General features: G+C 44.2%; 1 protein-coding gene across 9 annotated transcripts; it reads left to right on the top strand.

Moving 5' to 3' along the window:
* The first annotated feature begins 892 nt into the window (after nucleotides 1-892).
* PLCXD1 (phosphatidylinositol specific phospholipase C X domain containing 1) lies at nucleotides 893-22488 on the top strand. Of its 9 annotated transcripts, none has more exons than XM_072849579.1 (8): nucleotides 893-1026; nucleotides 1745-1792; nucleotides 4909-5051; nucleotides 11066-11202; nucleotides 14495-14623; nucleotides 15796-15951; nucleotides 19481-19664; nucleotides 20648-22486. In XM_072849579.1, exons 3-8 carry the CDS (start codon nucleotides 4940-4942, stop codon nucleotides 20938-20940), a joined length of 1011 nt encoding a protein of 336 aa, XP_072705680.1. In that variant the 5' UTR covers nucleotides 893-1026; nucleotides 1745-1792; nucleotides 4909-4939; the 3' UTR covers nucleotides 20941-22486. The 9 variants fall into 9 exon arrangements, with proteins under 9 accessions (XP_072705680.1, XP_072705679.1, XP_072705681.1 ...); XM_072849582.1 differs by lacking the exons at nucleotides 893-1026; nucleotides 1745-1792 and adding exons at nucleotides 5584-5748; nucleotides 6628-6939 and having other exon boundaries at nucleotides 4997-5051; nucleotides 20648-22487; XM_072849578.1 differs by lacking the exon at nucleotides 1745-1792 and having other exon boundaries at nucleotides 896-1026.
* Nucleotides 22489-22504: the final 16 nt, after the last annotated feature.

Here is a 22504-nt window from a genome sequence, read left to right as displayed (position 1 = left end):
TTGCTCTGCCTCATGCAAAAATGAGATAGTGAAAAAGGAGTATCTGGAAAATACGCCCTCGAATTAAGAAGCACAACGCTGCAGCAGCCTGAATTTTCCCTAGTCCTGGTCACGGTATGATCCCGGAGCAGTCAGATCCCAGTTCTGCCGTAGGTGACCCTCTAGAACACTCCCCTGTGGAGGAGAAAAGGGAAGTTAATCTCTGTCCGTTCTTTCCATTTCAGTTTCAGCTCACCATTCTTTATTTAGGGAACTGTGTATTTTAATGTGCTTTTGGAACAGGGTGACGAAGTAAAGGAGCTTCCTCCACCACACCAGAGAGCCTCTGGGAAGGCTGAAAAGACACCCTGCTTCCAAAACCGCACCGAGGATTTGCACATTTGCCCCCACATGCCATTCACTCACTTATTTACCTCCTGCCTCCTTACGCAGTAACGCTTTTTGAGGAGCTTGCCTGGATTTCTGCAAGGTGCCATAACAAATATGAGTGAATTTCACCACGGATGAGGGGCTGTACAAGCTAACCAGGAGAGAAAAAATTAGTGAATTGTGTATTAGCTCTGCAAACCGAAGAAATAGAAACTCTGCTGGACAAAGCAGGCAATCAAGGTACTAATAGGTATAGATAGAAAGCTTTTTTTTTCATTAATAGATGTTAAATGCAGTTGAAGGATGGCTACTTGCTGTTACTCGCTGTCCCCCGGCATTTCTTTGCCTGTCCCCTGCCTGCAGGTCCCCCCCGAAGCAATACATCTTCACCCCACCGTGTGTCTCAGCTGGGCGCTTCAGGCAGCTCCGCTTCCCCAGAAGCACCTCCCCTCTTCTTCTTCCTCCTCCTCCTCCTCCTCCTCCTCCTCTCTCCCGCCTCTCCCTCACCTCCCTCAAACCTGCGGCCACTTGGGCCGGGCAGGGCAGCCCCGCCCGCCTGCGGGCAGCGCGCGGGGCCGGTGCGGGCAGCGCGCGGGGGGAGCTGGGGTGCGCGAGTCTTCCCGAAGAGCGGGAATGGGAACGAAGGCGTTCATCGGGGTAAGTAACACGATTAGAAAGAAAAGGGGGGAGGGAGCCGTCTCCCCGGAGGTTGGGAGCGCCGGGCCGGGCCGCGCAGCCGCTGGGCGCGGGGAAGCGCGGGGCGGCAGCGGGGTGGGGGGTGCTGAGCCCCTCTGCCGTGGTATCGCCCCTGCGTCTGGCGGGGCTGGCAGGTTGCTCCTCGCTGTGGCAGTTCAGGTAGGTCTCGTCAAAATGTTTCTTGTAGTTCCCGTGACGTTCTTTAGCTTCTGGGTCGGCCGCAGCAAGCGTTTTAATTATGTCATCGCCAAGCATTCATTAATTATATCTCCTTCCGGAATGGCATGGTGTTTGGCCGTCGCCCAGCGCTCCGGGCTGGCGGGGCTGCACGTGCAAGGCACGCTTTGGGCGCAACCCGGGTGAGATCCCACCCCGGTGTCCCGGTGGTTAGAAGACGGTGATCTCTGGTGGCTTTGCACGTTTGCATGTTTTATTGCTTGTTTATTGTTTGTGTCCCGGTAGAGTCCTCAAAATGTAATTGCTGCCTGCACTCAGACTGCCCAAGGTCAGGTCAGAAAGCTGGCATGAACCAGGGGAGTGAGGGTACTTAATCACGGCAACGTGCGTAGGGTGGACTGGCCTGTCTGGAAGGGGGGAATAAAGACACGGTTCTCCTTTGCAAAGTTTAGGATTTAGTCATGAGAGGCGGTAGCTAACGGTTGTAATTTCATTCCTCCAGGCATGCCTCAGTTTCTCCCTAAAGGATACCCCACATCTCAAACACAAGGTAGCAGCTGAGTTTGGAGGCGGTGGTGTGAGCATCTAGGGGTTTGCATTGCGCAGGGCATCAGGCCAAAGTCTGGTCCAGTCACTTCTGTACGGGACTTGATCAGCAGACAGCTGTGGTGCTGCTGCTCCTGCCATGCACTCCCAGTGGCTGCCATCCCCAGCCTCAGGGTGCTGTGGAGGGAGGTGGGAAGAGGAAGAGGAGGATGAGAGGTGAGTCTCTCACGTGTCTGTGTTTGCAGGACAGCAGCATGGCTTGGTCTTGCTGTTTCTGCTCTCTGCTGGCTTTCCCCAGGCCCTAGGCTCCTTGTAAGCGTCCTGGTCCCGCAGAGATTGGGGCATTGATGGCAGCTTGTGCCAGGCTGAGAACCTGCTGCCCATGGGTTTCAGCCAGGCAACGCCGAGGGGTCTTGCTGTACAGCCCAGCAAAGCTGATTGCGGGGCTTGCTGCCTCTGCAGGGGGTTCCTCAGCGTGGGCCAGCGCTGGGCTGTCCTGACTCGGTGGTGAACTGGTGTAAGGGACTAGCATGGCAGAAAAACAGCTTTTTTCTGTTAGCTGTGGGACTGTGCCCACATTAGCCCAAGGGAGGCAGTGAGAGCATGTGGTGGGAGGAGAGGGTGGCAGCAGGTAAATCTGCACTCTTGGACGCATCCTGGGAGTGCTGTTGGGGCAAAGGAGCTTGTGCCGGTCCAAGGTGTGGCTGGCCAGCGGGGCTTACGGGTCCCTGCTGCTCACTGGGGGGCTGCATGCCTGCTCTAGGGGAGTGTGGGTGGCTTTGGGGAACAGAGGAATTAGGCGGCCCCAAAGGCTTTGGAAAGGGAGCTGAGGATCCCAAGGAAAAGAGGAAAAGCAGTGCTTATAGTTAGGTTTCTAGTCTGTGTACAGGACCTGCATGAGTGCTGCCATATGCTGGAGTGTTGCATCCTCACAGCTCCTGTCAGCTTCAGAGCTGGGGAAGGAGAAGGACTATCCAGTCTTTTGCAACTACTAAATAGCAATGTTGTTTTAAGCATCTGCAGCCCCTGTCCATGCTGATGCTACATAGTATATAGACTAGAGCAGAGTAGCCCTGGTGCGCAGTCTAAGGAAGCACGAAACACAGCAAAAGGGGACAAGATTAGCTGCAGGCATCTGTTGTCTGAGCAAGGGGTCTGCAGGAAGCAGAAGCTCGGCATGTTAAATTGCAGAGCCAGAGGGTGGATGAGTTGACCTGTCTGAGATCTGAACTTCTTTCCAAGAATAAGAATACCAGATGTGGCATATAGAGACCATTTGCTTATGCAGGACAAAAAGATCTGCACCTTTTTTTTCTAAATAAGTCCATGGGAGTTTTTCCACTCAACTTTGCACTAGGCCCATCAAATATCTTTTCTTTAAAATAAGGAGACAAAGGGAGCACGAGAGGATTTAAACCACTTCTTTCCTGCTTACGCAATGGCCCTGTGTGTATGGATAACCTCAGAGGTAGCTGCTCTTCACCAGGAGGAAAGCCCCAGGTTACACACCAGACACGTGCAGTCTGTGGCACTGTGCCAGGGGTGGCTGGGCATTTCCGTCAGCCGACGTGGTCCCATTCTTATCTTAACTGGGGCAGCAGTACTCAGGGAGACCAATTCAAAGCCACACCAAAGGCACAGCAAGGCAGGCTGGACGAGTGGTGCTACATGCATTGGCAGATATAAAAGCAGATTGTATCTGTTATGTGCGGTACAGACATAAAACTTAGGAATGCAATTCCTAAAGTTGCCTTTCAGATGACCCTGTGTGACTACCAAAAAAAATAATAATCTATTGCACCATGTTTAAGGAAATGTTCTTCATATAAACATTATGGCTCACTTGTAAATCCAGAAAAAGTAACCACCTCCCAAAAGCAACCCAGAGAATACTGTGGGGAGAAGCAATCTCAGGAATGAATGTGCCGACATGCAGCAAAAGGGACCCAGGGACCAGTGAGGATGTTTGGCAGAGCATAAAACCTGTACAAATATATACCTAACTGCCATGGCTGTAGCAGACAAGAAGGAATCATTCACAGTGACAGCTTTTTTAAAAAGGATTAAAAAGGAAGGTGTGATATTAATATAGGTAATCACTGTGCCATGATCTAAAAGAAAATGTCCTGCTACATAGCTGTGAAAAAATAGCTAAAGCCTTGAAAACAGTGAGAAGAAGGAAGGCTTTCATCCTGAAAACACCACCTGAACTTCAGGAACATCCTAGGAAAAAAAAAACGGCATGGAGAGCTTGGCTTCATGTTTTGCATCACCCATGAGAACATAAAATGAAAAATGAACAGGATAACTCTAGTAGGCCCTGGTGATGACCATGATTTCTCAGCTGGGTTTCATCCACTGGCACTCCTGCATGACCATTGCAAATTTTGCAGAAGATCCCAGAGAGGCTTGTATCCAAGAAGAACAGTTCCAGAGTAGTTTTCAGGGAGGTCTGACCAAACCGAAGTACTTGTGATCATGGGCTCAGTAGGGGTGATAAGAACAGACATCAAGACATCTTCTCAAAATAGGGAATAAGAAGATGGAAATTTTCCTCTTTGACCTCAGAAGCCAGCATGACCTGAAAATCCAATGTCCTGACATCTTTGTCAAGGCTTTTCATAGAGGTATTGTTGTGGCAGCTGAATTGATGCTTCAAGGTAAGTGTTCTCCAGGGACCTGAGGGTCGCAGACCCAGCCCCTGTCCTGGCCCTGCCATTGGTCCCGCTGCCACGCTCCCGGGGCTGCAAAGGGTCAGGGAACAGGTGTTGTTTCACACTGCAGGTAGCTTACTCCTCATGATGTCACAATAGCCAATGTCGAGTCATTTCTCCTTACCGACAAAGCTGCACATATTTGTCTTGGCTCTGTTTCTTCTTTCAGTTGGTCAATTTACAAGCCTGAAGCAGGAACCCTCCCTTGGCATTGTGCTGGGAGACAATGTTACCAAAAGCAGTGTATGTTGTGGCCAAGAAGCTCTTGACGTTTTGCTGCAACTACTTAAGAGAAGGGTTGACATATTACAGCATGTATCAATCTGTTCTGCACAGGCGCAATGGCATTAATTCAACCACAGTATATGGAATGGTTTATTCTTTTTCTTTCCTTTTTCCCTCCCAGAACATCCTATGAAGTCCTAGAGCAGGCACCAATGGAAGGCCCTTTGCAAACCTCCATTCATGTGTGCCATGAAAATGGTCAATGGATGTCACGATTACCAGAGAACCTCTGGGATATTCCACTCTATAACTTAGCTCTTCCAGGTAAAGATTAACTTTTGTTCTCTGCTCTTTTGCTAGCATGTCATTTAAGCATTGGAACATCCTGTTTGCCTCATTTCAGGATGGCCACGTTTATTATTTGGGTCACTGTGTGGGAGAAGGGCTTGGGGGAGGGTTTGTGTGATGTGTCCATGCATGTGAATACTTTTAGTTGGTAATGTTGGGGTTTCTTGGGGGGAGGGGGAAAAAAGGATTTTATTTTTTATTTTTTGAGGGAAGGAAAGAAAGAGGGACTTTTTTGCAGTCCCTGTGCATCATCTTGTCAGATCAGTGCATTGATCGTTAGGCAGATTATTAACGCAAGCACTAATAAACTGAGCATTTGCTTATCTGGGCAATGGTGAGATTTTCCTAATTCATTCTGGCCACTTCCTACCTAATAAAATGGTTCCAAAGGGAGAGAAATAACATTTTACCTTACTATTTTTTTCTTTGTACTGTTTAAAAGAGGCTGTGAAGGTATGAAAAAAGGAGGATGGAGACTTCTAATTAACATATGATTTTATTAATGTAGAGTGTGACTTTTCTGCATGACCCTGCTTACGAAAACTGGATTCATCCTATTATGCATAGATACAACTGCGCTACAGCTGGTGTCCTCATTGGTACTACATTCAGACCTGTGTGTCATTAGCTTTTCTTTGGTGATATTATTGCTTCTCTCTGCTGCCTTGAATAGGTGATTATTTTTTTTTTTCCCCCTCATTCTGTCCAAAGAAGTTACGGGAGCACCTGTTTTCACTGGCACGTGGGGAGGCACTGGAGATCTGTCAGCTCTTGAGTGATTTCCTTTGCCTCCACAGTGAAAATGGTACTAAAGAAAAGGCTAGCCCATGTTTTCTCTCACAGCTGTAGATGCGACAGGTAGTTGGGTGGAAAGCAACACAGCGTGTAGATGAATGTTTTATGTAGGCTACAGGATCGTAGGTTAATTTTAGCAAAGATATATAATTAGAGATAGTGGGAAAAATCAAGTCTTGTCTTCAGTGGGTGGAGCCCTGGGAAGACCCAAGAACTGTGGTGGATTTTTTTTTCCTGCCCTTCGTGAACTAATGGACTGTGGAGTTTTGATTAAAATTGAAACCCAGAAATATATTTCATGGTGACTTCTTGGAGATGTAATTTAAATTGATGTTAACTTCAAAACAAGCACACCTCTGTTTTGGATAACACCTATGTAAGAGGACCCCAGGACAGTTGTTATAAAAAATTCTAGATTTCTTATTTAACCATCAAGAGCAGAAAATAAGTATCTATCTTATGACAGAAGAAAGAAGGTAATATTCTCCTCTTTTTTTTTTTCCCTTTTTTTTTTTTTCTTTTTTGTTACTTTTGCAAAAACCCTTCAAAAAGTCAGTAGCATGGTCAGTGTTTTTTTTTGGTGGAAAAGGAACCATGTTGTTTCTAAAAAGCTTTCACAGTGGTGGTTCTTGGAGATTGTTGAAAGCTGAGAACCTGCTGATGTGTGCCTTTGACTTCCTGTCTCTTCTCCTAATGGTCACCCTGTTATTCTTGTGAATGTTTGTTGTTCTTGTGAATGTGCTTGCATGGAGAACAGGCATGAAGAAAAGAATAGTTGAAGACAAGCCCGTTTCAGCAAACATTGAAGGACTTTTACAGAGGATTGCAGGCTATTAGCTTGGAAGATTTTGGTGGCTGTCCAGCTGACCTACAAAACTGGTCTAGCCCAGGTCAGAACAAAAGCAAATCAAGACCAACCAGGTCAAGACAGCTCTGGCAGGTTTTCAGAGGGAGCGATGACTGGTGGAAGCCCAGTTTGGAAGTGGAAGCTTATCTCAGATAGAGAACACAACAAGGCATGCAATAAACGTGAGCGAGTGCATTCTGAAAGCATGACGAGGAGCCAAAGGCAAGTCTCAGTAATTAGAGTTGTGTTTGCACCAGGTTCAGCACAGTGCTGCTGGGGAGATGTTGCTTAAAGTGCTGAAGCTACCTGTTTTGGTGCTAGCTCACTATCTTTGCATCATATTTGTTGTGTCATGGATATGCCTATCTTCCTTTCATTACTGTAACTCACTGACATCACAAGAGACTCCTGAATGAAAGGTTACTATCTGTTTGTGGATTGGCATCAGGAGATGCAATGTTGTCATGGTTTAGCCCCAGCCGGCAACTAAGCACCACACAGCCGCTCGCTCACTCCCCCCTGGTGGGATGGGGGAGAGAATCGGAAGAACAAAAGTAAGAAAACTCGAGGGTTGAGATAAAAAGAGTTGAATAGGTAAAGCAAAAGCCGCGCACGCAAGTGAAGCAAAGCAAGGAATTCATTCATTACTTCCCATGGACAGGCAGGTGTTCAGCCATCTCCAGGAAAGCAGGGCTCCATCACGCGTAATGGTTACTTGGGAAGACAAACGCCATCACTCTGAATGTCCCCCCCTTCCTTCTTCTTCCCCAGCTCCATATACTGAGCATGATGTCACGTGGCATGGAATAGCCCCTTGGTCAGTTTGGATCAACTATCCTGGCTGTGTCCCCTCCCAGCTTCTTCTGCACCTGGCAGAGCATGGGAAGCTGAAAAGTTCTTGACTAGTGCAGCAACAACTAAAACATCTCTGTATTATCAACACTGTTTTCAGCACAAATCCAAAACATAGCCCCATACCAGCCACTATAAAGAAAATTAACTCTATCTCAGCTGAAACCAGGACAGTATCCACCCCTTATTCCATGCCATTTACATCATGCTCAGGTCTCACTCTATCCAATACATTCTCATTACCCACCATCACCCTTCCCATCCTTTGATATAATACACACATATCATTCCCTTAGTCTATGGACCACCCCTACAAAATATTTGTAAAATGTCCATAAATGTCCACAAAATGTCCACTGAGTTCATTTAGTCCATGACTTTGGGCTTCATCTCTTATGGTTGTTACTCAGGACAGGAGAGGTGGTGTGTTTCTTGGAGTTATTGGGCACCAAAGCCAGCTCAGGTCGGGTCACTGCTGCACTTGCACTGCTTCTTGTAAGGCTTCTCCTCCATTGGTTCAGGTGGTTCCAGCTGTAGTAATTCCTATAACATGCAACTCAAATCATGGGTTACAACAATTTAGAGGTATATCCATTACAATGTCCACCCCTGGTCCCTTTGGGCCAGGTTATAGGGTTTAACATTGCAACGAACTCCTCCCCTTGCTCCTAGCCTGGCTGGCAACAAGGGGTTCCTGCTATAGTAATTCCCACAACATGCAACTCAAATCACGGGATACAACAATTTAAAGGTATTTCCATTACAATCTCCACCCCTGGTCCCTTTGGACCAGACCATCAGGTTTAACATTGCAATGAAGTCCTCCCCTTGCCCCTGCTCCAGCTTGGACTTATCCACAGAATGTAGTACCTTCAGAAGTAAACTTGCTCCAACATGGCCTCATGCACAGCCACTGATGCTTCGAGGTGTACCTGCTTCAGCATGGACTTTATCCACAGCCACAGATGCTTTGAGGTGCACCTTATCCAGCGTGGACTTATCCTTGGGCCACCATCCCTTCAGAGGTGTACCTGCTGTGGCACAGACATAACCGTGGCCACAGACGTTTCAAGATATACCTGCTCTGGCATGGGCTTATCTGTGGGCACAGATGCTTTGGGGTGTCCTGCTCCCGTGTGGACTCATCCACAGGTCACAGTCCCTTCAACTCGAGTTCCCACCGGAGTTCCAGCCTGTCCAGTACAGCAGCACAGAAACAGCAGCGATGTCCTGGCCATCTGCCAGCCCAGGCGCAAGGCCATTGCTGTTATCAAACTGTTCCCAGGCACAGCAGAATAAGGTGATAAGCAGTACAGCAGCACAGCAAGCAGCAAAAGCAAAAAAGTAGCCACTAACGAGCCCTAGACTCTAATATACAGTAAAGAAAGCAAGCCCCATGGCAAGCACAGAAGCCTGCTGATTAATAGTTTAACAGCAATAACAGCTATAAATTCAATCTAATCTAGCACATTCCAATCAAATCTGTCGTTATCTCAAACCCTTCGAGCACCACGCTGGGCGCCAAAAAGGACTGTTGTGGTTTAGCTCCAGCCGGCAACTAAGCACCACGCAGCCGCTCCTTCACTCCCCCCTGGTGGGATGGGGGAGAGAATCGGAAGAGCAAAAGTAAGAAAACTCGAGGGTTGAGATAAAAAGAGTTGAATAGGTAAAGCAAAAGCCGCGCACGCAAGTGAAGCAAAGCAAGGAATTCATTCACTACTTCCCATGGGCAGGCAGGTGTTCAGCCATCTCCAGGAAAGCAGGGCTCCATCACGCGTAATGGTTACTTGGGAAGACAAACGCCATCACTCCAAATGTCCCCCCCGTCCTTCGTCTTCCCCAGCTCCATATACTGAGCATGACGTCATGTGGTATGGAATAGCCCTTTGGACAGTTTGGATCAACTATCCTGGCTGTGTCCCCTCCCAGCTTCTTGGGCACCTGGCAGAGCATGGGAAGCTGAAAAGTCCTTGACTAGTGCAGCAACAACTAAAACATCTCTGTATTATCAACGCTGTTTTCAGCACAAATCCAAAACATAGCCCCATACCAGCCACTATAAAGAAAATTAACACTATCTATCTCAGCTGAAACCAGGACAAATGCTTATCGATGGAATCCTGTTCACTTCTCTCATACTTGGATTTGGTCCATGGGTATTTAATGGTTTGACTTTTACATCTTGTAAGACAAACTTCTTTGATTGCATGCCCTCATTATCAATCTTGCATCTGCAGTGAGCCTGGTTTGGGTGTTTAAAGCAGGAAAATAGACAGAAACCCACTTTTAAAAGGTGAAAAAATTGAGTGAGACATTAAACTATTATTGACAGTTTCAAAGAATTTTCTTTATTTCAAATACAATCTTGTCCTTTTTCTTTGGCTACTAGAAATATTACCATTGGCACCAGTAAGACTGACCATTCAAGAAGGCAGTTCCTAGCACCAGTGAACTATTTGTTTGACAGAAGATTTGAAAAACGAAGTGATATGCAAATTTCTTGCAGACACTCTGTAAAGATCCCAGCAAGTCACTTCACTGAGTTGTTAGCTTTTCTTATTGATGCTTTATGAAATTAGGAGAAATAATGGAACAGAAGAAACTAGCAAAATCACTAGTTGCCTGTCCTGAAGAAATTGAGAGTTGCAACAGAGTTTCATCTAAACACAATGCAAGACATGTATTAGATATATTAAGACTTCAAAGAAGTCAAATATTTGGGCAGGCTGTACTTGGCTCTGATGCTTAGCGTGCCCCTATGTAATTCCCTGTGTTGGAAAGAGTCAGGTAATTTTTGAAGTCCATAAAGGGTGGATCTTGTTAATCTATCACATTTAAACTTAGACTTGGATTTGCTTCTGAAACCTTTAAGTGCCCACCTTTTAGGCTGGTTTTGTAGGAGAAGTGGGTGCTTAGTTCAGGAGGGCATTTTTACCAGATATTTAAGATATAAATGCTTAAAGTGCCAAGTTAGGAGTTGGTCCAGTCAAAGGTGTAAGAAGATGAATTTCTGCTTTCAGTCATATTTTCCTGTGCAGAGATGATGGGATTGGGGTATGAAATCCTGCATTTGGACAACTCTGAAAACAGGACAAATTCTAGATAAATTCAGCCTTCAGCTATTTATTCCCTGAAAAAAGCCGGTTTCCACATCAAGATAATTATTTCAGTGGAAGATGCTAGTTTAAACAGGCCATTTTATTGTGGTTTGAGGCATACAACAATGATGTGTAGTTTAGATGGGGGCTGCTTTATTGAAAAGTCTCGATGCCTTTTCTTCACGAGGATTTCACAGTAAGCTTAGTAATGCTAGGTGAGCAACCTCTGTAGAAGAGCCCACCTTTTTGCCATAACTACATAGGCTGTCGGGCAATATAGGTGTGTGAGTTGGAAATGGGGTGGCATGTCAGGTGTGCGCATGCAATATAACCGTGTATTGTGGTCTTAAGTAGTTAAGAAATGACATTTTCTGTACATTTGTTTTTGTATTCTACAGGGAGTCATGACACTATGACCTACTGCTTGGATAAAAACTCTGCTGTTAGTGGCAATGAATCCAAGCTGGTGAAGTTCTTAAACAAATGTATGCCCTGCATTGTGCACCCCATTATCATGAAGTGGTCTACAACACAGGTAACTGTTGTGTAGCATTCTCGTCATGCCTGGGCAAAGTTGAAGCTTGTGCTGCAGTGCTGAGAGTGGTCATGGTCTCCCGTGCACAATGAAAGAATAGCCTGCTGCCCAGAAATCTGTGCTCTCATGCAATAATGTGCTTGGGTGTTGTTGTTTAACCCCACCCAGCAACTAAGCCCCACCCAGCTGCTCACTCACTCCCCCCCGGTGGGATGGGGGGAGAGAATCAGAAGAGTAAAAGTCAGAAAACTCGTGGGTTGAGATAAAGACAGTTTAATAGGTAAAGCAAAAGCCACGCACGCAAGCAAAGCAAAACAAGGAATTCATCCACTCCTTCCCATGGGCAGGCAGGTGTTCAGCCATCTCCAGGAAAGCAGGGCTCCATCATGCGTAATGGTTACTTGGGAAGACAAACGGCATCACTCCGAACATCCCCCCCTTCCTTCTTCTTCCCCCAGCTGTATATGCTGAGCATGATGCCATATGGTATGGAATAGCCCTTTGGCCAGTTGGGGTCAGCTGTCCCAGCTGTGTCCTCTCCCAACTTCTTGTGCACCCCCAGCCTCCTCGCTGGTGGGGTGGGGTGAGAAGCAGAAAAGGCCTTGGCTCTGTGTAAGCACTGCTCAGCAGTAACAAAAACATCCCTGTGTTATCAACACTGTTTCCAGCACAAATTGAAAACATAGCCCCATACTAGCTACTATGGAGAAAATCAACTCTATCCCAGCCAAAACCAGCATATTGGGGTATGAGATAGGTGCCATACATACCAGACCTTCTTTTGTGGGGAAAAAGCATGTAGGTGAGGCAGGGATGATACACAGACAAAGATGTTGCTTAAAGCTGACTACTTGGTACTAGCAACTCATCATCTTTTTCATATGTTTATTGTTGTTATAAATAACATTTAATATTACTATAATCAGAAGAGGTTTTTCTCTTGCACTTTGTTCCAAAGGTAATGCTTGTTGTTTTTACTGTCACTGTTGTGTGAGATGTCAGTTGTTTTCTCCATCTATATTGTGTAAGTATTTCACCCAGCAGCAGAGACAAAAATCTTGTTGAAGGGAATTTTTTTTCCATAAAGATTAAGAGAATGAAGGTGTGGTCCCTCAGGTAAGGTTTAGTTAATTTTTAAAAATGTCTAAATATTAAGCTAGTAGTTATCTCTCTGTTCCTCACAAATGTGTGTTAAAGACTAAATTAGGGATCACGATTTAAGCTAGAGCTTTTGAAGATTTTTCTAAAGAACAGACTTTCCTGGCATCAAAGAGGTACCAAAAGTCTTTTCACTTTTGTTCTTATTGAAGGAGTAGTTCATTATTAGGGAATTAGAACTGAATAATTGATAAATGGCAATAATTATGCCTAGGTTTCTTTTGTTGTTTTTCAGCAGCCTTGGCAAACTGGAGTCTTAGACACTGTCAGACACCGAATACGTAATGGCAGTGATGAGTTGATGTGGAAGGGCACTCGCTTAGCACAGTGCCTTCTCTTGCGCTGCTTTTTGCTTTGGGACTTAAGCCAATAAAAGATTTAGATACCTCCGAACTTGTGGGTGGCTGGCCAGTGAAGTGACCCTGTTGGTGACAAACAAGCTCCTTACATCATTATAGTCATTTTCTGGTCCGAACCCAGCGTGCTGAGCAGGAAGGGGCCCAGTGCTGATGGGAAAGAGGCACGGCTGCAATCCTGCCCCTCCTTAGCTCTGCGGTGCTCACGTTATCTTTGCGAGGAGGTGACTCCACCCGTTGGTGTCCAGAAGAGAGATCAAGGAGCCCTACTGATAGTAGGACCTGGATGGCCCAGTGTGCCTAGGAGGCGGTGCCTGGGTGGAGCCCTGGCTGTTACGGGTGTCAGTCTAGAGGCCCAAATCTTTCCTGCGCAATGGCCGATGTCAGGTGTGTAACTTCTACTCGTGCCCTGGATGTCTGGCATGAGATTGCAGCACTGAGCAGCATCGCTCCCCAAGGCTTCCTCTTGAATGTTGCCCTTGGGGGCAATGTTCATGCTGTCTAATTCAGTATCCAAATCCAGGTGACTAATTAGGGAGTCTAATTTGTCTAGTTTTCCCATGCAGTCAATGGAAAGAAAGAAATTCATCCAAAGGGCAGTTCATTTCATCTGGTGCTCTTTCTGGCCACAGAGGTTGTATATGTCCTACAGCCATATACATTCCCCTCTCCAGCACACTCCACGCAAAGGTGGGACTTGGGCACGGATCACTCCTCCAACTGCTCCAGCCTGGTAGAGACCAAGCAGGCCCAGAGGGAGCTACTGGCCCAAGCCACCGCACCCTGGGGCATGCGGGGCTGGGCTGCTCCCCAGCCCTGCAGCCCAGGCACAGCCTGCGGGGGGGTAAATTCCCGTCCTAAGAACAGAAAGTTAGATGGTTGAAGCTAGGCAGGGTGAGCATCCTGCCATGTGTCGAAGTTCTGTCTTGTCACTGAAGCTACAAATGTGGTTATCAGGCACAACACCTTGTATTGATTTAGCTTTTGTTGAATCCTTTCTGACTTAAATCAGGACAGTGTATGCTTTCTGAAACCTAAAAGTGTTGTCCATAGCAGGTTGAACTGAGACAAATTAGCGTTTACACATATTTAATTAAATTGATTCTATTTTCTTATGCAAAGAGAGCCTTGATATAGATAAGAGACATATCATTTGGAGCTTTTTGCCCCAGAAATTCAGCTTTATCACCTGTTCCATTCAGCCCTCAAATCCAGTAGGAGAGGTCCAAGGGAAAGTGAAAATAGAGGACCTCTCTTTTGTGGGACTTCTACAGGTTAGTTCAAACTTTTAAAGAGACTTTATCCTGAAAAAGAACAATAGGCAGTACTTTTTTCTATTTTTGTTTTTCCTTCTGTTGGGGATGAGTGAGCTCCACAGAGACAACCATGATAAAGTCTTTGATCTAATAAAATAAATACAGCATTTCTAAGGTGCTGAACCTGCAATTTTTGTTCATACGAATAGTCTTGTGAAGAGCAATCATGTATTTACGCACAGGTTAATGGATCTTTAACTTTCAGTACATAACAAGGGCAGAGGTCTGAAATTAATCTAATCTGTACCTGCAGTATACGCCACAGGGAAATCGGGATCCCTCTTGTCAGAGAGTAAAACACTTCAAAGTTGTGACTTGCTGCCATATAGTGCCATTTTAAAGATGAAAGACCTGTGAAGAATGTCATAGGGCTAACTTTGTACACCTCTTTCAGCTTTCTAAACTAAAGAAACAAATCCCTTACAAGCTCTCAGGACCTTTGTCTTCTGTTTCACCTTTCAGGTACTGACTGTGACGGAGCAACTCGAGGCCGGAGTTAGATATATGGATTTCAGGATTGCCCACAAGGCTAACGATCCATCTATGAATTTGTACTTTGTGCATATGGTTTACACAACTGTTACTGTACAGGTATTGTCCTTACCTTTGGGATGGCTATAAAAAAAGTGCTGTTTCTTTTATTTAAGAGACATTATAATCTGAAACTGCTGGCCCAAGGTTTTCTGAGTAGGTTATTTGTTTTTCTGATATGAGGACTTCAAACTAGAGAAAGCCAAACTAGAGGCTGGTTACTGGGCTGGAAGTTAGTTTCAGCAGCTGCAAGTAAGATTTCAGCATCAATCAATTCCTCATCCTCAAACCGGCGTTGCTGTGCCTTGCTTTCCACCACCTACCCCCTACCAAGTGCCTGATGTTTCTGGGGTTTATTTTGTGTTGTCCTAGGATGCTACCCAGGGCAATCCTGTTTCCCCAGAAAGGGGAGAAGTTATGAAAGAGAAGAAGGTACTAAAAGCCTAATAAAATCACAGAAACACTTTTTTTTGAGGAAAAAGTATTTAACTGAAAGACAGAGACACTCAAGTCTGGATCCCATGATCATATTACTGTCAGCTACTGTGAAGAAACTACTGTGAGTTGCTCTTTGCATGTGCTCTGTCACTGTGGAGTAGTTTACATCTTCTTTCCATTTGCTGGAACGTGCATAGCCAGGCACCGCCAACTAATGGAGCTTTTCATTTGTAGACTAACTGGCTAAACTTCAGTTTCACGGTCATGAGTCTGAACCCTTCATGTCTTGAGATTTCACGGTGACTGGCATGCTCATGTAAACCGCTAGATGTACTGCCTGACCACCCTGCTAATTACACGTGGTTTTCAAGAAGTTGTCATTGCCCATAACAAATGGGGAAAACGGGTCCTGTTATGTTTAAGCAAGCACAGAGCTTTTCCCTCTTTTCGAGTTTGCCACTAATACGTTGTTTGTCCTTAAAGAAGCTTGGGAAGATGGGTTTACTGCTAACCTGCCTCGAGGCAGTAGGAAATTAATGGATAACATCAAAATACAAAGCTGTTAAGCGTAGTGTGCTAGAACCACATCCAGAGCAAATCAGCACAGACCTGCAGAAGGTAGGTTTTCCTGGGATGCATCTCTCTGAACCACCTTGTGGGCTGATAGATGGAAACCTACGCTGATTTTTATTATTGCGATTGTGAGTCTACCCCACCATCAATTGTTGGTTTTATCTCCTTTCCCCTCCATAGCATAGATGATTTTCTAAGTTGCCATGTCTCTTCTCTTGTAGGATATTCTGTGGGAAGTGTTAAGGTGGTTGGAAACTCATCCTCAGGAAGTTGTTATCTTAGCCTGCAGGAATTTTGATGGATTAACCAAGAAACTTCATTGTCATCTTACTGCCTGTATAAAAGAGATTTTCCAGTGTAAACTGTGTCCCAGAAATGTAAGTATGAGATCCTTTTTTTTCTCCTTTTATAAGAATGATATATTACGGTGAGATCTTTGATTCCAAATTTTTAGATATGTTCTACTTTCACTGTATTTTTAACCTAGGTAAAGTAGGTTGGTCGCATCAGAGAGAGGTCTTTACCAAGTAAAATTGAGGAGATAAAGCAAACCTACATCCCACAGTGTGAATGAGGGAATTAAATTTGACTGTCATCTTTGTTGAGTTGTGGGACAATAGTAGGGACACAACTGTCATCCACTGTCCTGAGTTTTGTTTAAAAAAAAAGAAAAAGAAAAGGAGGGGGGTGTGTGTTATAAATATTGTCCATACTATATTTAATTTATAGAGTTTAAAGAATCCATTTTCTGCCTTTTCACAGCAATAATTATAAATGAATTTTTATGCTATTTATAATAGTTTAGGTTGGAAGTGACCTCTGGAGGTCATCTGGTCCAACCTCACCATGCTGAGCAGGACCAACTTCAAAGTTACGTTGAGCTGTGTCTCGTCCATTCTTGAATATCTCTGAGGATGGAGATTCCACAACCTTTCTATGCAGACTGGTCCATCATTTTACCACTCTCACAGTAAACATGCTTCTCTTATCTATCTGATCAGAATCGCTTTTGCTGTAACTTGTGTCTGCTGCCTTTCATGCTTTTGCTATGCACATCTGAGGAATCTTGTCTACATCTGCTCATTAGGTATTTGCAGACAGCAGTAAGACTTGTCTGTAGCCTTCTCTTCTTCATGCTGAACAGACCCAGCTCTCTCAGCCTGTCCTTGCATATCACGCTCCAGCCTCTGGTCGCTCTGGTTGCATGCTGCTGGAGCATGTTGCATCCAGCACGTCAATGACTTTTTTGTACTGGGGAAGCCCCAGCTGGAGACAGTACTTGAGATGCAGTCCCACAACTGCTGAATAGAAGGGAAGAACCCCTTCTCTTGACTTGCTGTCTGTGCCTTTACTAATACAGCCCAGTTTGCAGTTGGCCTTTGCCACGTGGGCACACTGCTGGCTCATGTTCAGCTTGGTCCACTAGGACCTCCAGGTCCTTTTCTGCAAAGCAGCTTTCCAGCCAGCTGCCCCCAGTCTGTCCTGGTGCTTGGGGTTAGTCCATTCAGGCGCAGGACTTTGCATTTGCCTTTGTTGAGCTTCATGAGGTTTCTGTCTGCCCGTGTCTCCAGCCTGTCAAGGTCCCTCTTAATAGCATCTCTGCCCTCAGTTCATTTCTGGTGGCACTGACTTTCTTTCCTGGACGTGAGCTGGAGCTGACCTTCCAACCAGCCTAATATGCTTTCAGTCACCCAAATGTCTAGAAAAGTCTTAATTTAAATAATCAGAAATTATGCGATTGCTATATTTTAGAAGTTGGGATTTTTAGCTTCCTCTTTTTTTTACAAGGTGTGGGAGCTTTTAGTAGTTAAACAATTAACATTTCAAAGATGCACAGGAACAGAGGGTTTTCTCTAGAGATGTGAGGGGTACAGGATAATGATGACCCTGTTTGCGATTCGAATTCAGCCTTTGAAGCTGGTGTATCAGTAACGGGTGAGTATTACCATTTCAAAGCATTTTGTACAGCAGAGTTAAAATAGAACAATTCTCAGCAAAACTAGGGATTCTGAATATTCAGGCCTCAGCTGAATAACTGAAGACCTGAGTGACACTGTTTTGTTTCCCCACATAACTTGAGTGTGTAAGTCGTGGATGAGCAGAGCAATACTGGAGAAGACCATCAAATTTGCTTTCAGACACATGGCCAGCTCTTAAAAAGAAAAAAAGTTATTAATTGCAAAAGGGGCAAGCTGCTTGTTGAACGAAGGTGATGAACGAAGGGTGTGAGATCACCTGACTGAAGAAAGAAGAACGTTTCTGAGTGGTGTCCAGGGGGAGGGAGGAAGGGGACTGGAGAAAAGAGAAGCCAGGTACTTCCCTCAAGCAGGAGGACTTTATTTCTGTGGAGTCTGTGACCAGCACAATGGATCTCACCATTTTTGCAAATGATATTGCAGGTTAGGTAGCTGTGGGCTTTTTCAGGATCACAGATTCAGATTTAACATCAAATAACCAAGTGCTTGCTCACTTATTCTAAAATAATCTGGTATCGACTGTCTTTCAAGAGCACAACTCTGAGCCGTACAAAAGTAAGCGTCGAAGTATTTATGAAGCAACTGCTAAGTAGAGGTCTGTATGTAGTACTGGCACAGGCCACGGCGTGACAACATTACATTGTGTTTAAAATTTTAATTGCCTTAACTATTCAAGGTGTCTTCCTTTGATCTGGATTACTAGGGTTTAAAAATCCCTTGTTAGACATCTACAGTTTCACTTCTGCTTTGTTTGCAAAATAAGCACCTGTGCTCATGTACACATTTCTGGTAGCTTTTTTTTTTGGCTCTTATCCCACCCCCCTTTTTTTTAAAAAGAGGCTCCAGCTTTAGAAAGGCAGCTAGAGTAAAGCAAAGGCTTCTGTCAACCACAGACTTTGTAGTTTCAGGAGCTTGTGTCTTAATTTTGAAGTATTTTCTGACCTAATTGGGGCTTGCATGCTGTCTTTCTTGGATGAAGTCAGAGGGATTGAGGGATTCCCATGTTCATTCAATCCTTGGCTCTCTTCAGAGATTTACATAAAACATTTTCAACTGCCTTTGGCTTTTATTTTAATTAGTAAGTTAATTGGAACATCAAAAAGCCACCATTTCCTTTTCACAAGCAACAGACACAGCTTTTAAGCACAACATTCTTAAAAAAACAATACCTGTTAAATAAGTTGGTTTTGCAAATAAAACTAGTCAGAGGGCCTCAATTCTGTCTGATTGTAACTTCTGAGGATTGGAAAATGTCATTTCATATTGAAACACTTAAATTTAACAGACCTGTTTCAGCCCGTCTGTGTGTCTGAGAAGGTTTCTGACTCAAGTCTTCCCCTTTCTCAATTCAAAACATCTGGAGCACCCCAATTTCAGAAACTTTCCACTGAGAGAAATCAGAATTAATGTATCTCTTGAAGACTTACATTTAGTCTTACCAAGTCTTAAGCAGTTCAATTTTCTTTGATGGCTACAGTGACAAATTTGGATCGATGTGGAGCATTTGCCAAAATTATTCCTGCTTCTGTGTGTCTGTATTCCTATAGCTGGGCGTAGGGCTTTGCCCTCCTCCTACCACCTTTCACCAAATGGCCTGTGTTTTCCTCTCCCAACAAATTTTCAGCAGCAGTATGTGCATGAGGGCCAACACAGGGATGGTTTCTTGTTACACAGGTGTAATACCTTGAGTTACGTACTTTACCATAGTTGAATTGTTTGAGGAAAGGAGGAATCTGCTCAAGTTCCCAGGCTCCTATTGCCCCTGCAGCTTGTAACTCAGCCAACAACCTACTGGGCTGTATGCTTAAAAGCTTTATTTGAACTGAATCAGTGCCTCTGTACTGAGGCAATGTCCATGTCACACGTCAGTATTTGAACTTCAGGAACACTGTTGCGTTGTTGACTTCAACCTGGGCACGCTTTTTCTTAGGTGGTGCCGACACTGCGGACCATGTGGCAGCGTGGCCATCAGGTTATAGTCTCATATGAAGAGGACATGGAAGTGGAGGAGCACTGTGAGCTTTGGCCCACGATCCCATACTGGTGGGGAAACAAAACTGCCACTCGTGCTCTTATCCATTACTTAGAGCACATGAAGCAGATGGGCCGTCCAGGTAGGCACAGGGAGTCGCTCGGAGGAAACAAGGGTCACATACAGCAATGCAAAACTAGGAAGCTGGGCGATCATAGCATTGCAGGGTATAACCACTTTGTGCACGCTGTGTGCACAAGACGCACTCATGTTGCTGAGTGCTCTGCCCACCCACGGGCAAGTGCAATGTTCATCTTTGGTGGTGCAAATACACGCGGCAGTATATGTCCATGCATAGGCTGTATAAACTGTGGCGGCTGCTTCACTTGCGTGATCCCATGGAAAAGAAGCCCTCAGCACAGACCAGCTCACTGGTGCTGTCATGCCCGTCTCACAGGCAGGAGACTGCTTCCTCAATCCCGTGCTTGCTGCTTTAGGCAGCGCTGATGATGAGGGAAATGCATTATGCTGTCCTTGTTGTAAAAAGAAATCCCTACAAGAATGATGCATGAAGGCTGTAGCTACACCAGGAAATAGCAGCGCTCAAGCAAGCTGGGGTAGTCTAAGCTGAAAGAAATTCAGTTCATAACCCCTGATGCAGCTCTGCCATGTGCACCCATGGGGTGACGCAGGGGAGAACTGCTTCAAAAGCACATCCCCAGCCAAAGGAAAACGCTCCTCTAGGTGCACCCTGTGTTCCTGTCCGTCACAGGGGAAGGCTAAGTATTTGGAAGCAACCCTTGCAGAAACAAACATAATTTACAAAGGAGGACTAATTAGTGGAGAACCTTTAGTCTGCAATGAATAATTTAGATAAATTTAGCTAATCTGAAATGATTCAATAACTGAGCTTGGTTCAGTAACTATTTACTACAGCATGCGGTTGCAACAAGGGGGGACAGTCTACTGAAATAGTGCTAGGGATATGAAACAATACAGAAAGGCTGTAAAGTTAGTGTTTTAATGATTCCCAGAGGAACAAGATCTGGAGTTAATGCAATGCTGAGCAGTTTCTGTTCTCCTCAAAGAAATATTTAATGTCTCACCTTCTGATTTTTGTTTCAGAAAAATTCTTTGTAGCAGGGATTAACCTTACTGAAAATTTAAGGTACATTCTCATACACCCATTTGGATCGTTGAAGAAAATGACACTCCGGAGTCTTCCATACTTGAAAATCTGGATAAAGCAGCAGTATCCAGGATCAAAAAAAGACTGTATTAACATCATTGCTGGGGACTTCATAGGAAACGAAGATTTTGTCAAAGATGTGATAGAACTTAACACAAAAATTAATCCTCCATTACACTGTCAAAGTAAAGGGGCTGGAACAAATAGCATTTCATTCTCAGCTTCTTAATCTGTTAAAAGCTGAAAAGGCTTTGCCTGCATTTAATGTGTCCTGGTTTAAACATCTTGGATCCCATAAAGGTCCAGTTAACTTAAACCAGTTAAAGACTTAGTAAGAAAAGTGCTCTCAACATCATCAGGGTTTCAAGGCCTTTTTGCAGAAAAGAGAACAGGCAGACCTGGCTGAAGTCTCTAGAGAACTATCGTATAGGTATCATTTACTTGGAGGTGCTTAGATTCTGTAGCAGTTGGCAATATTCAAAGTCCCAAGAACTTAATCCCATTTTATTTTACATATGAGCAAGGAGAAATATGTCAGTAGCTGCATGAATTATTTTGTGATAAAATTTTATCTTTCTTATAATTGTAAAGATATTCTGCACTGCTTGCAACCCCAATTCTCAGTATTTTATATCAGTGTGAAACTGACTTGTCTGTTTTCATAGTTTGTGTTAAATATCCAAAATGAACAGTTTAAAAATATTTTTGATATATCAGAGATACTGTACTGACAATCCTATTTGACATGATTTTTATATATTCACCAACACATCATTAATGTTACAGATCTAGAAGTGGCTGTACTGTTGTTGTGTGCTGAGTATCAGTTGTGAGCCACTTACCAACAGGGTAGTCACAAAATTCTTTATGATTTGTAAGAGGTATGTATATTTCAACACTTACTCTTCTTATCACTCATGCCAGTTCTGCAGTGATAAAGATACCAAAACTAGGCCTCTAGACAGTTTTGTCTGTGGTAATGAAATGTGTTTTATTAGGTGTTGCTAAAATATGCCTTACATTGAAAATAAACACATATGAAACATTCCTTATCTAAACTCAGACTGCTCTAAAAATACAGATTCTTGGCTTCTGTCATGCTCATTTGGCATTTCACAACTGGTCTTTTATTCACCTGTTTTTAGTAGCTCTATAGTTATTTTTCCTCTCAATAAGTATTTTTTGCTATGTAAAAACTGATGTTGTTTGTCATTGCATATTAATGCTATTTCCCTATGTTTTTTTAAATGAAATGTGCAATAACAGATGGTCATGAAGGTAAGAGAAATGGCAAGCATCAGGACTAAACCAAAACCAGGCATTGTATAAAATTCACTATGCAGCTTCATCAATATACCTCACTTTTAGATGCACTTTATATGCAAAAGCTAAGTTGAAGTGTCTGGCAAGATGTTCATGTTTGCAGTAGGTATTTGCAGAAGTTTCAAATCAACTGCTACTTGACATCAGATCAAACTCTCTCTAGACTTCTCCGCATGAAAGGCTAAGATGCTACCTCCTCATGCAATCTCTTGCAATTGCAGAATATGTAGGAGTAAAAAACCCAAACATTCCACTTACAAAGACTTTCTTAATGCTTGTTTACAGTGCTTTTTATCCTTGTTCTTGCCTCTGTGTACTTCACACTGAGCAGTCATTCAGTTTTGATTGTTATTTTTAGAGTCACTACCTGCACGCAGTGTTATGTTATACATACTCAGAATGTTTTTCTGCCTATCTTTTGTACCCTCAAGTGGCTTGTTACTCTATCTAATAAAACTTGATCTTTTTGT

The sequence above is a fragment of the Ciconia boyciana genome, chromosome 1, assembly GCF_034638445.1.
Source record: "Ciconia boyciana chromosome 1, ASM3463844v1, whole genome shotgun sequence".
NCBI lineage: Eukaryota > Metazoa > Chordata > Aves > Ciconiiformes > Ciconiidae > Ciconia > Ciconia boyciana.
The sequence above is the reverse complement of the archived record's forward strand: the minus strand, read 5'-3'. Positions and strand labels throughout refer to the sequence as shown.

Coding starts and splice junctions, on each gene's coding strand:
- PLCXD1 (XM_072849577.1), top strand. CDS start 1,928: ATGCACTCCCAGTGGCTGCCATCCCCAGCCTCAGGGTGCTGTGGAGGG. Junction 15,952..19,480: donor GTAAACTGTGTCCCAGAAAT/GTAAGTATGAGA, acceptor GCTTTTTCTTAG/GTGGTGCCGACACTGCGGAC. Junction 19,665..20,647: donor GAAGCAGATGGGCCGTCCAG/GTAGGCACAGGG, acceptor TTTTTGTTTCAG/AAAAATTCTTTGTAGCAGGG.